The sequence below is a fragment of the Eublepharis macularius genome, chromosome 9 (genome assembly GCF_028583425.1).
Source record: "Eublepharis macularius isolate TG4126 chromosome 9, MPM_Emac_v1.0, whole genome shotgun sequence".
In the NCBI taxonomy this organism is placed as follows: Eukaryota; Metazoa; Chordata; class Lepidosauria; order Squamata; family Eublepharidae; genus Eublepharis; species Eublepharis macularius.
The window spans coordinates 3,475,772-3,489,815 of record NC_072798.1 but is presented as its reverse complement, the minus strand read 5'-3'; the positions used below and the strand labels follow the sequence as shown (position 1 = coordinate 3,489,815).

Genomic DNA, 14,044 nt, shown 5'->3' with positions numbered 1-14,044 from the left:
CCTTCGAGGTGTGATCAGGGGACGAGCAAGGTTTGATGTTCCCTCGAGTCTGCTCTTGACAGGACGGGACAGGCACTCAGCACCTCAGGTCTGGAGGATTCTTCCTCTTTCGCCCTGTGCTGGCTTTTGCTGAGCTTTCGTTTTCATGTGGCTTGGGGTTCCGTGGAATAGCTTGCAACTGACTGACACAGTGCGTTTCCTGTCTGGGTCACTCCTGGATTCCCGGGCTCTCTTGACGAATTCCCAGAGGGAACTGCAGCCAGCTCAGTCTATGCCATAATGGCGGCCATCGATTGCATTTGCAGCTCCTGGTTTATGTTGGTTAGCAGCTTATGAGGTTCTTACTGTAGACAGGGCTGTGTGTGTGTTACCCACTGCTGTTTTCATAATGTTGTCGGGGGGGGGGGTCAGTGCTTTATTTTTAAAATAGTTTCTCAGAGTTGCGAGGGACCTCTGCCCTTTGCCCCTGAGGTGTGCCCTGCTTTGTGTGTGGAAATGTATTTACTTTATTTATCACCTGCCTTTCTCGCAGAGACTCAAGGTAGATTCCACAGTGTAAAACAATGCACTCAGATAGGATGAGATGTCCAACAATGACGCAATAGGACTAGGGTCACAAACATTGGAAACAATGCAAAAATGCATAATGACCTGTCATAAACAGTGCCAGAAAGAATGGCATTGCCGAAGTAGAAAGCAGTGCAGTAAGAGCAAGGTAATGCGCGCAATAAACTGCGGAATAGACTTCAGTCATGTTGTAGGATGCGGTTGCCAAACGTTGAAGGAAAGTCATCCTGTGCATGGTTGGAGATACTTTATTGGGTCTTTTATCGGGATCAGTTCCTTGAACAAAGGATATAGTGCTGAATTTTCTCTCTCAAAGGTTAGCAGGGACCTGAAGGCCATTGACCTCTCCCCTGCACCGAGGCATTGCTCCATGGAGCCATCGACCTCGTTCCGAACGGGGTACGCAGAGCATAGTGCTGCTCCAAACATGCTGAAGTGTGGGTCGTGCCGACAAAAGTGACTCTGGATAACTCCAAAGTTAGTCATCGAGAAACTCCCCATCAGTTCCGCCTCTCCTTTTCCTTCTCTGCAGGTGACCTGCGTAGAGAAGACCGGCAACGATGAGAAGATGCTCATCAAAATTTTCCGCTGCCTGGGAAGCTGGTTCAACCTGGGGGTCCTGGATAGCACCTTCATGGCCAACAGCAAGTTGCTCTCGTTGCTCTTCGAGGTTCTGGTGCGTCGTCTGTTCTCCCAAATTGGGCACGTTCTGTGATGGGCAGCCGGAAGTAGTTAGCTGTTAATGCTGCGGTGGGGCAGTAAGAGATTTCTGGAGGCTGCATCTGTGTCCTCTCTCCTTGGCCACTGTTGCTGAGGCCAGGGGTCACCCTATCTGGGCTTGGCTTGCTAGCCATCCTCTCTTTGCACTTGTCAACCCTCGCTCATCTCTCAAAAACGGCACGGGATGCCAAACGGTGGCCAGACTCCAGTGCAAGGTTTGTCTGATCCACGGCTGCTGTTGGGAGACCATTCCAGACTCCTAGTGTCTCCTTATGAATGTTTTTCCTGATACTGGCGTAAATTTATTGTAGCAGCAGGTTTTGTGGGTTGAAGCTGACTTTGTCGAAAGTGTGATGTTATGTCATCTTCTGAGTTGGTAGATATACACACCGAGGTTCAGATTGGCAAGAACAGGGACTGTTTTCTCACTGTGTAACACTAAGAGGTGTTACAGCTTTATCTGTGTATTTATTTAAACCTCCTTTGCCCCACCTTTCTCTGCATAGCAAACTCAAGGTGATATACAGAGCCAGTTTAAAAAGAGATACCATACCATTTCACATTAATAAATATCCAAATGGCTTTATCAGCTCACCCCCATATAGACTATGTCCACAGTTAAAACAATCGGTTATAAAGGCCCTCCTAAACCAGCTCTGCTTAGGAAGATGAGGTGGGGGCATTTCTGACATACTCGGTGGAAAAGCTGCCCTGTAATGTGGGGGCCACCGCAGAAAAGGCTCAGATGTAAGCTGCAGCAGAATGGACCAGTTTCCGGGAGGAGAGGAGGTGCCACCTGGGGATGTATAAGGAAGGGTAGTCTTGCAGATATGTGGGTCCTGGACCATAAAGAACTCTGTAGGTAAGGACCTGTGCCTTGAGTTGAACTCAAACAAATAGGCAGCTGGTGTAAAGATCTTAATATTGGTGTGATATTTATAACACAGCTTGTTGCAGACGATAAACAAGCTGCCACACTTCCTACCAACTGAAGCCTTGGAATTGTCCTCAAGGGCAGCCCCATGGAGACTGTGTTACAGTAGTCTAGCTTCGGATTTATTGTGGTGTGGTTCAACATGGCTAGGTTGGCCAAGTCCAGCAAGGGGGCCATTTTACATGTTAAATGAAGTTGCTGCAGCATTCCCCCGTTTCTCAAGGAACAAAGCAGGCTCCAATGATACTTCAAGAGTCCTAACTGAGTCTGGAAGGGGTTATTGAACCCTGTCAAAGGTGGGAAAGCATAATGTCCTCGAGAGCCATCAGCTTTGCCAACCAGCATCACCTCCATCTTGTCTGGATTTATCTTCAGCATGTCCCCCCTCAGCCATTTGACCCCAGCTGACAGATATTGGCCCAGGACAGAGACAGCCACTTCTGGAGGCTTAAATAAAGTAATATACTGCTGGGTGTTGTCAGCATATTGAGGATGCCCAACTTCAAAGCTACGGATGATCTCATTTAAAGGTATCACATTGATCTTAAACAACATAGAACCCTGTGGCCTTCTGTAGTACAAATCCTATAAAGCAGACTTGGTCTCATAAGACGTAACCTGGTGGACTTAAATCGCCTAGGAAAGCACAGAACCGCCCTCTGTAATCTACTAGTTTAGGAGGTGGTGGTGGAGAGTGCCCTCAAGTCATAGCTGACTTATGGCGACCCCTGGTGGGGTTTTCATGGCAAGAGACTCACAGAGGTGGCTTGCCATTGCCTGCCTCTGCAACACTAGTCTTTGCTGGAGGTCTCCCATCCAGTTACTAACCAAGGCCCACCCTGCTTAGCTTCTGAGATCTGATGAGGTCAGGCTCACCTGTGCAAGGAAGGCCACTTCATTCATTGGATGAAGTGAACTGTAAGCCTTTGAAAGTTCATGCCATGCAGTAAAATATGCTTTTCTGTGCGATGTCACGGAGTCTGTTGCATGATGTCCCGCTCCCTATCATTGTGGGATTTGAGCTAAGCTTGTTAGAGTCTTGTTGGCAGCAGCTGGTTCTTGCACATATCTTCCCTTTTCAGTAATTCCAGGACTGATTTATTTAAAACATTTTAACGCTGCCTTTCCACCCAGCTCAGGGTCCCCGAGGCGACAAACCATTACAAACATTAAAGCAAACTTTTGAAGTACATAGTATAAAAAACAATGGAAAGCAATCAAATAAAACAGAACAATTTTAAATCCAGAGGAATTAGCTGTGTAGTTTCAAAATAGTAGAGTCCAGTAGCACCTTTAAGACGAACCAACTTTATCATAGCATAAGATTTTGAGAACCACAGCTCTCTTCGCCAGATGCAACTTTATTGTAGCATAAGCTTTCGAGAACCACAGCTCTCTTCGCCAGATGCAACTTTATTGTAGCATAAGCTTTCGAGAACCACAGCTCTCTTCGTCAGATGCAACTTTATTGTAGCCTAAGCTTTCGAGAACCACAGCTCTCTTCGCCAGATGCAACTTTATTGTAGCATAAGCTTTCGAGAACCACAGCTCTCTTCGCCAGATGCAACTTTATTGTAGCATAAGCTTTCGAGAACCACAGCTCTCTTCGCCAGATGCAACTTTATTGTAGCCTAAGCTTTCGAGAACCACAGCTCTCTTCGCCAGATGCAACTTTATTGTAGCATAAGATTTCGAGAACCACAGCTCTCTTCGCCAGATGCAACTTTATTGTAGCATAAGCTTTCGAGAACCACAGCTCTCTTCGTCAGATGCAACTTTATTGTAGCCTAAGCTTTCGAGAACCACAGCTCTCTTCGCCAGATGCAACTTTATTGTAGCATAAGCTTTCGAGAACCACAGCTCTCTTCGCCAGATGCAACTTTATTGTAGCATAAGCTTTCGAGAACCACAGCTCTCTTCGCCAGATGCAACTTTATTGTAGCCTAAGCTTTCGAGAACCACAGCTCTCTTCGCCAGATGCAACTTTATTGTAGCATAAGATTTTGAGAACCACAGCTCTCTTCGCCAGATGCAACTTTATTGTAGCATAAGCTTTCGAGAACCACAGCTCTCTTCGTCAGATGCAACTTTATTGTAGCCTAAGCTTTCGAGAACCACAGCTCTCTTCGCCAGATGCAACTTTATTGTAGCATAAGCTTTCGAGAACCACAGCTCTCTGCATCAGATGCATCTGATGAAGAGAGCTGTGGTTCTTGAAAGCTTATGCTACAATAAAGTTGGTTAGTCTTAAAGGTGCTACTGGACTCTTTATTATTTAATTTTTTTAAAAAACACGTAAACAGGAAGGGGTCAGTGAGGGAATGCCAAACAAAATAGAAAAGTCTTCACCCTCCAGCAGGAGACGGGTTGAGGGGGACAGACGGAGCTCCCTGGGGAGAGAATTCCGTCATTTTGCTGCGCAATGAGGAACTGGGTTGCTTTCCACCTTGTGTCAGACGGTGAAGGCCCCTGAAAATGAATCCAGTGGTCCAGTAGCTTCCCTTGGGATCCCAGGCTTTCTAGCAAAACAATCATAAGCAAGTCAGGTGTCATAAACCAGTCTAGCACCAATAAAGTTGAGATCCCTCCAGTGCCTTTTAAAGTGGGCTGTTTCCCTCCTATATGTCAGTCTGTCTCTCTGTCTTCCTCCCCCATTCCCTCCTCTAAGCACTTCCGAGCCTTTTTGAAAGCTCGCTGCATGGGCAGCACCCTCTTTGGCCCACTGGAGTCCCCCTTCTCTGCTCCCTGCAGCTCACCTGCCCCCTTCCCTCTTCCTCATCTTCAGACCCTGGCACATCCCTGACTTTGCCATCGAATGCAGACTAAGCACCATCTGGGTCTTTTCCGTGTATCCCCTGGCTTTTAGCTATTCTGGTCGCTAAAGTGATACTGACATTAGCAGTTCTAGGAGATGGGAAATGCAGCTGACTAGGGAATGTGCAATGATAGAAGCAGCCCCAAAAGTTAGTGGCCAGGCAGGCCCCGCGGGATGTCTCAGCCAGCTTACGCTCCGTTGCCTTCCAGCAACAGGACAAGACGTCGTCGAATCTGCACGAAGCCGCTTCGGACTGCGTCTGTTCGGCGCTCTATGCCATTGAGAACGTGGAGACCAACCTGCCCCTGGCGTTGCAGCTCTTCCAGGGGGTGCTGACCCTTGAGACGGCCTACCACATGGCCGTGGCCAGAGAGGATCTGGACAAGTGAGTAGCCCCATTGGAAGGCCTTGAGGGTGCCTGTAGTAGCGAAGGCACGTTGCCTTTTCCGCATTAAGCAGTCTAAAAATTCTGTTCACGAGGTTGAGCTAATTGGCACTGATGAGAAAATATGTGACAACCCTTCCATTTTATCTTTTCCTAGTTTATTTTTAGTAGGGAAAATTCTCAGATGTTCCAGGGGTCTCATCTCACTGCTTTGATGAAAATCCATTTGTCAAGTTAACGAGACATGAAAGTTTCCATTTAAGTTATCCATTCAAGAAAGGGAAACTCTTGACTATGTTCATAGTTGGGAAATGTGGCTCTTATATAGAATATTTTCCCTGCAAAGAAAATAGCTGCCGCCTGGAATGGAAACTTATTGGAAACTCATTGAAACTCACAGTTACTACTCATTGGAATATATGAGGGTTAAATCCTTGCAAGCTTATAGCTGCTATGGATATATTTTTTGGTCTGTCACTCATTAAGTCTAATGTTTAGTGTTCAAATCATTGCAAGCTTGTAGCTGCCTCTGATAATTTTGTTTGATCTCTTACTTACTGAGTTTGTACACTCACTATTGTACTCTGTGGTATACGGGAGTACAGCTGTTCGTTGCGAGCACTTGCATCTTAAACTGAATACTGTTTAGCACTTTTGCACTTTGTAAATCTGTATGTTGTATGATGCTGCTAGCTCGCTCCTACACTGTACTTCCTATGAACTGTTTGTAGCCAGTTTTATAACTGCTTAAGAGTCTTGGTTGAATTGCAGTTAACTTCACATATATAAAAAAGAGCCTTTGACTATATTAGATATACTGTATTTATAAATTGCTTTAGTTAGTTGGTCACGGTTTGATATTTGTTTGTCGGTTACGCTTTTCCGTGACTCTGTTTTGGAAAGGCAGCCTGCTGAGCAGCTGGATTGGGTTACCTGGAGAGTGCGACCTGGAGGCGGGGGGGAGTGTGCATTCCCATATTTCTGTGTATTGCCTCAGCCAGTTACTTGATTAAGCTAGGAGACCTGGTGCACAAAAGCGAGCAGGGACCCCTGAAGTGAAATGTACATAATAGATATTGGGCATACCTTGGGTGTTGAAGGGTTTTTCTTTTTATGCTGAAGAAGAGCTCCTTTGTAACATAAAAACGAAAACATGATGTGAACTCCTTCAAAATTAACCTCGTGGGTTTTAAAAATGTGTGTTTTTGTGCAGAAGGAGAATTTCTAAAGGTTTTTTTATTTTTTCACTGGAGAAGATTGCAGTCCTGCTTCAGAATTTTAAAATGCATCCCCCCCCAGTCTTTTTACATCCCGTAGCTGTGTTGCTGGGCTTTGGAAGGACAAGAAAAATAATTAAAATTTTGCATACACCTTCCAACGTAGAATGGTCATACAACCAGTGATCAGCTTGAACACCTCCTCAAAAATACTTCTGGTTCAAGAATTTGGGGCTAAAACACCCAGGGAAGAAGTTGAAGCATAAGTTTGAAACAGGCTCAAAAAGGCTGCGCGTCCAAGAAAGGCACTTTGATTTTAGAATTAATTTCCTCTTCCCGATGCTTTCTGTCCCCTTGACACACAGGTCCCCATGATGAAGGCTGCCACTTGGTGACCCACCTTGCCCAATTCTCTCTTTCAGGGTTCTGAATTACTGCCGGATTTTTACTGAGCTCTGTGAGACACTTCTGGATAAAATTGTTTGCACTCCGGGCCGCGGCCTGGGGGACCTGCGGACTATAGAGCTGCTCTTGATCTGTGCAGGCCACCCGCAGTATGAGGTAGGAAGCCCCCCTGGTGGTTGACGGGACTGAAGGAGGATTGAATTGCTGGGGCACCATGAGAGGGGTGTGTGCAGTGATCGTGAGTGGAGGTGCTGGGCATCGCTCTTGTGTGTGTCTGCCAGTTGAAAATGCTCTTCTGCCTGCAACAGGTGGTGGAAATTTCCTTCAATTTCTGGTACCGGCTGGGGGAGCACCTTTACAAGACGGACGATGCCGTCATCCATAGTATCTTCAAGGCCTACATTCAAAGGCTGCTCCATGCCTTGGCTCGACACTGTCAGCTAGATCCAGACCACGTAAGCGTTGCTGGTGCCCCTCTTTGCCCCTTGAACGAAATGCACACAGCTTCTTGAGTGTGGTCACCAGCCAAGCGGCTCCCCCCCCCCGCCCCCCCACCAAGAGAGGCAAGAGTTTTTCCCACATGAGGTTCTTTCCTCTCAAAGAGGCAGTTCTTTCTCGCACAACTGTGGGCAGAGATCACCAAGCCCCCAATACCCCCCTCCCCAAATACAAATGGCAAATGATGACTGGTTTGGTTTGGGAAGCGAGCAAGGAATGCAGCAGAAGAGATGTTGGATACTTATGTGCAGTTTACGCCGAGGTGGAAGAACTTCCCCCTGTGTTTTGCAGTTTAAGCCCCCAGTAGTTCTGGCTTGACGCCACGATCACCAGCCTCCAGGTAGGGCCGGGAGATCCGCTAGAATCACGACTCATCTACAGACTACAGAGGTCACTTCCCCTGGAGGAAATGGCGGCTTTGGAGAGTGAGCTCTGCGGCCTTATACCCTGCCGAGGTCCCTCCCCAGGCTCCAGCCCCAAACCTCAAGGAATTTTCCATCCCAGAGTTGGCAACCCTACCTGGCTCAGATGAGGGTTCTGGAATGATTTCCTTGAACAGGAAAATATTGTGTTAACTAGCACAACAATGAAACTTGCTGCAATCACGGAATCGGCATCCTTGGGATCTTAGGCACGCAGAGCAGGGGCTGCGACTGAGCAGTAGCCCCTCCCTCCCAAACAATCGTCTTGTGCTTCCTGTTTCTTTACTTCCCGTGTGTTGCAATGAAACGGTTCCCTCTGCTGCTTTTCCCCCCTCCCTGCGGTGGTTGTGGACTCGCTCATCTGCAGAGGTAACTGAATCAAATCAACACTGTAAAGATGCCACGTCGCACAAAATTTTTTTTTTCAGCAGTGGTGCTAGCTTTTCTCACCGCACCCTCTGCAGTCCTGTGAAAAGACCCATTAAGACAGGATTTTGGCTTTTCACCGCTTTGAGCTTCCGAAGAAGCAGTTTGTAAGGTTTTTTAAAATAAACAAAGCTGCAAGCGAGAAATGAGCATGGACTTTGTCTGGATATCCAAAGAATGACGTTGGCAAGGTCTAGAGAAAACCCATTTCCCAGCTGTGTTAGTGTATTTGCCTTTTCTCTCGCTGTGTGGATCAGTTTGTCAGTTTAAAACATGGTTTCTTTCCATTTCATGCACCCCCCACTGCTGAATTTCCTCTACTAGGAAGGGATCCCCGAAGAGACGGATGACTTTGGGGAGTTCCGAATGAGGGTGTCGGACCTGGTGAAGGACTTGATCTTCCTTGTTGGCTCTGTGGAATGTTTTGCCCAGGTGGGGAGACCGTGCAAAAAAGCGGGGGGGGGGGGGGAAGTGATCTTGTGTGGTTTCCATTTTTTTCACATTGCCTGAGATGCGCCAATGTTTATTTTCGTTGTGGGCGGAGAACTGACGTTCCAAAGGGGCTGCGTTCTGTATCCCGTGTGCATCTCCAATCTGTGCTTGCTTGCGTGCCTGTCTTGGTGCCTTGCTGACTTGGAAGTTGTCTGCAGGCTGTACCATTCTCTAACTGTGCAGATGTTTAGTTACGGCTTTGCTGGCTCTGTGCTCCCAAACCATTAGACTGTTGGCTGGAAAGCCCCAGTTGCTGACTGTGGTTCCATGGAACTGGGGTCTCAATGAAGGCGAGAAAGGGCTTGGCCAGCAGTCCTGGGGACTCATTCTCTCTCCCTTGCTCCATTCCTTGCTGAAATCTCTTCTTTAGCATCTCTCATCCTTTCTCTCCACAGCTTTATGCTACCCTGAAAGAAGGAAATCCTCCTTGGGAAGTAACGGAAGCTGTTCTTTTCATCATGGCCTCGATTGCCAAGAGCGTTGATCAGTGAGTAGTGGGGGAGCCATTTGGTTGCCTGGTGGTGTTTGCGCTTGGGCTGTGGATAACCACCCTCTGTGTGCATGCCAGGTGGGTTGAGCTGTACTCACCTGTGCCATCCACCTGTGCCTTTTCCTGTTGACTCCAAAGGAGCTTTCACTGCTGTCTGGGGGAGGAAAAGATTGGCCTGAGCCACGTGGGGTCCTCCTCCTCAGTGCTGGCTGCCCTTCTTCTCCCAGGAAGCCTGGTGCTTTCCCCCTCTTTCCAGTGTGAATTTGCTGGTGGAAATCAGTGGGGAAGCGAGAGGGAGGAGGCGGGAGGAATTTTGCCCACGGGAGGGCATAGACTTAAGGGGCTGATTGCTTGTCAATTCCAGATGTGAGGAAGGCATGTTGTGTTGAGGATACATGCCCAAGTCCTAGGAAAGGAATTTCTGCCTGCTGTGTGTTTGTGGATAGACTTTTGATGAATGTCCAAGAATCCTCAATGTAATTTATTCCTAGCAGCCGCCGTTATAGAGCAACTCTTTTAAAATGAAATTGCAGACTCAGACTGTGTAGATTGAAGAAGCCTTCTTCAATCTTCTTTTTTTTAAAAAGAAGGTTTGACACCAGTCCTGGTTAGAACAAACACCCCGAAATTTCAAAAATAGGTTTTGAAAAGGATCCTAGTGTGATTTTTTTTGGTAGTTTCTAACCCTGTGTATATATGGTTTTTAAACATTTTCCTAGCCTTTGTTGCCCTGACAACTTGACAGTAGGTTTATAGTTGCTTTCGTCCACAGAAGGTGAAGTAAAGTAGAATAGTAATTCACCAAAGTCAGGCTCAAAGTTTCAGTTGCCGGCAGAGAAGTTTGAAAGAGAGAGGCAAGAAATACTGGAAAAATCACCATCGGCCTGGATGCTACCACTCTGTGCAGCAAGTCTGAAGCCTGTCTGAAGCCTCCTTCCAGCCGAATTGGCTCTTCCTCCAAGGGGAAAAGCCACTTAAGTTTGGAGGGAGGCTCCCTAGGCTGGCAGGGGGCTTCATATTTTGCTGAACGGAGCGGGAAACCTTAAGCAAAGGCAATCCCTGGCCAAAAGCCAGTTCTAGTGCAAGCCCCACTCCCCGTGCAGGCTGAACCAGCAAAGCCCAACAGAACCAAACTACGGCAAGGGAACCTATGTCCAACCAGAGCACCCCAATATCAAACCAGAGAATCCTCCTAAACTGAAATGGGGGTGCGGGGGTGAGGCTCACTGGAGCCACAGAGTTAAAAAGGCTGCCTGAAGTGCTCTGCTGGAGTTTGGGCAGGGGTGGAGAGGTGGGATGGGAATCCACACGGCCCTCCTCGTGCTGTTCTCCTGCTGCAGCGTAGAACTTCCTTGCAGCTGAATGATCCGGCCTGTCAAAGTACAGTTTCCTGGATCCGATTTGGGATTCTCCATAGTGATCTGACATAGTTGAATTATGCCAAATTGGCATAAATCTGGCTGTTTCGCCAGTTCACAAATCCCGGTTCACACACCCCTAGTTAGGATGGCACTGCAAAGGTGACTATGCCGAAGAGTGCAGTTTTAAATGCTGACTTGAGTGATACATGGTGCACTGTATGAAAACAGTAAAATAACTGAGAAAGTATATATATTACCCCTTTCATTGTGGCTTGGCCTGCGTTCGGTGCCTCAGTGACTGATCTGCTGCCTTCTGTTCTCAGGGAGAACAATCCGACGCTGGTGGAGGTGCTGGATGGGGTCGTGCGCCTGCCTGAAACAGTGCACGTGGCTGTCCGCTACACAAGCATCGAGCTGGTCGGTGAGATGAGCGAAGTGGTGGACAGGAACCCCCATTTCCTTGGTGAGTTCTTAAGGGGGATGTGCGTTTTCCCTCTGCCAGGTTTTCTCTCCAGCCGAGCAGCTTCAGGGACAGGATTGGCTCCCTGCCGTCGTTTGTTGATAGCAGTGCAGGTTTGATTGGCGGCCGTGCTAGGTGGAAGCTTCAATCACAACATTAACAAGCTGTTTGTTTATCCCAAAGATAATCCTTCGCGTTTAGATGGCACTTGGGAGAGTTTCAAAAGTCTTGTTACGGACCTTGTAAGGCAGGCCAGTTATTTCCCCAGATTGCAGGTAAGGGGCAGAGGCCCTTTGCCTGAGGCTGCCTGGAGGTGGCTATCCGGGGGCTTCCGGGTTTGCAGCTCATGATCTCGGCCTTGAAGCCGCTCTTGATCGCAGGCAAGTGGCTTGACTGGCAGGGCAGCCGTGTCTCCTGCTTCCCAGGGGACCTTTGCTTCAGCACACCGAGCTCGGGGGCGTGGGGAGGCGCGTTTGGCATTGCCGCTGCTGCGGTCTGGGTGTCCCTTGATGCAGCTGCTGTTAATGAACCTGCCAGGATGAGTGAGCCTGTCTGGGGAGCAGCCCTGCAAGGCTGTTGCCTTGGGTTGCCCTGGAGGCCGGGTCCCTGTGGCACTGCCAAGGCTTTTACTGTGTTTCCCTTTCTGTGCTTCAGTTCTTGCCTCAAGCAGAGAGTGCTGGGAGACTGACGTAGCTCCTTCCGTGAAAACGAGGGGCTTCCGTCCCACCATTTTTCTGCCCAAGGCTGCAGGTCTCGTGACCTTCTGTGTCACACGAGCGGGGGGAGGGGGGGCGGCGTTACTGGACGCAGGAGCATCTGAACTCACTTTTGGAGACCACACATGGATCACATGATGTGTTGGATTCCATGGGTCTGTTCTGCTGATGGTGGTGCTTCGCTCCAGCATAAGGAGCCTTCTCCTTGCACTGGAGGGAAGCACCACACCTGGCACAACAGGTAAGTGCTCTTCAGCCCATCTAGGTACATTCTGTAGTGGGAGAATTCTCGAGTTGCACCACCTCAGACTGCAGAGGGGTGTTTCTGTATTTTGTTTTTTAATGACTCTGCCCTGCTATAAAAAGTTCGCTGCTTGTAGTAAACTTAATACTTCAAGGGCTATGCTGGATATTTCTTCCTGCTAGCTTTCTGTAAGTGGGGATGAGTTTTTAAAAGTGGGGAGTCCATTTGAAAAGGCAATCACAGCTGCTGCCTTGAACTATCAGCTTTCCTTGCTAGATTGTTCTTGCTAGATTGTTCTGCGCTGTTTGGGTTTGGTGGGCTTGGGAAGAAGCACAATAGTATCTATGGTGTTGCTGCGGGAGCAGGAATACCATTTTTAAATGCTCACTAATTAAAAAAACGCTTGCAAGAAGAAAGCTAGAACATCAAGGTGAGAAGTTCTAGCTCTGTCCTCTCCCTGCTGGGCTGGCTTTCTAGTGGGGGGGGCATTTTAAAATGCCACACATCTTTGTAGTCTTAAGTGACGTGGTCCTTTTTACTTAGTTAATTGGCTAAAAGATCTTTCCAGTAAGTTTGTTGGCCACCCGGGGTGGGGGGGGCAGCGTAATTTCCAGCTCTTCAACTGGGTGAGGCACTCTTCCCGCACCACCCTTGGAACGCTTCCTCTTAAAGCCTTTTTCTTTTAATGGTCTGTGCAGAGAAGAAAATGACACCAAACCCCCGTTAACTGATTGTGTTCTGGTTTCTGTCCCTTCCCAAAGATCCAGTGCTTGGCTTTCTGATGAAGGGCCTTTGCGAGAAGTCGCTGGCCTCGGTCGCTGCCAAAGCCATTCACAACATCTGCTCCGTGTGCCGGGACCACATGGCCCAGCACTTCAGCGGGCTGCTGGAAATCGCCCGTTCCCTGGACTCCTTCATGCTCTCGCCGGAGGCGGCTGTCGGGCTGCTTAAAGGTACATGTCCCTCCAGGACGGTTTTAGACCCCAGGCCTTCTGATCCTCGAGGCCTTCAGGGGAGAGGCCTTGTGGCTCCCGTGGCTCACGGAAGGGCCTGGGCGTGATCTCCGACATCTCCAGTTAAATAAGGCTCAGACAGCAGGGGGGACCCCGATGGGACCCCAGGGAGCTCCTGCCAGCCAGAGAAGACGAGGCTGACCTTGAGCTCCCCAAAGGTCTTGCTCAGGAGCTTCCCCACCTTCAGGCCTTGCTCCTCCAAAACGTAAGCCAGAGCGGGTAACTGGGCTTTCACAGGGCCATTTTGTACCTTGATTGGGATCAGATAGCAAAGCCCCTGCTGGTCATTCCGGGCTGTCAGTTAGGCTATTGCATGCGGAAGTGTGAGGAAATAACATCCTTTTGCCGATGCCTGCCCTATGAGCCCTCCAGGAACATAGGCCGTGTGTTCCGCCCCTGCAGTGCATGCACAATGCTGCATGTGGGGATCCAGAAGGCACCATCCGCTTCGAAGAGGCACTCGGGGAAGCTGCTAGGCAGTGTCAGGGCTGGAGCACCTGCTTTGGTGTGTGTGTGTGTGTGGAGGGGGGGGCATTGTGTACAAGGTTTGCTCCCATTCTTCCTTCCCTCTTGGCGAAACAAGGCTCTCTGAGTTCAGGTTTGGAGCGATGAAAGGTCCTGCTGACACAAGCAGTCAGTTTTAAGCAGGCTGCCACGGGGACAGCAGAAGAACGTAGAGCCTTGGTGGCCACCTTGAGTTGGAGGGCAGCCTCTCCCTTTGACTCCAATGGACCTACTTCAGCGTGGGACTTAGAGAGCTGCTGGCCGCTAGAGGGGTTGGCACAAGGCAGCAGCAGATCCTGCGTTTCGGTCCCTGGATCTCAAACAGCAGAGCTGGGAAGGATCTGGGCCTCGGACCAGGGAGGGTTGCTGTCGGTG

General features: G+C 48.9%; 1 protein-coding gene across 1 annotated transcript in view; it reads left to right on the top strand.

The window, feature by feature from the left end:
* Positions 1–14,044, top strand: part of TNPO3 (transportin 3) — a 44,873-nt gene that overhangs the window by 13,921 nt on the left and 16,908 nt on the right. Inside the window, exons 5-12 of the mRNA XM_054988339.1 lie at positions 1,100–1,243; positions 5,246–5,421; positions 7,061–7,199; positions 7,352–7,498; positions 8,714–8,821; positions 9,277–9,368; positions 11,056–11,195; positions 12,914–13,105. Of these exons, the coding sequence (XP_054844314.1) occupies positions 1,100–1,243; positions 5,246–5,421; positions 7,061–7,199; positions 7,352–7,498; positions 8,714–8,821; positions 9,277–9,368; positions 11,056–11,195; positions 12,914–13,105 (1,138 nt within the window). The remainder of the gene's footprint in view (positions 1–1,099; positions 1,244–5,245; positions 5,422–7,060; positions 7,200–7,351; positions 7,499–8,713; positions 8,822–9,276; positions 9,369–11,055; positions 11,196–12,913; positions 13,106–14,044) is intronic.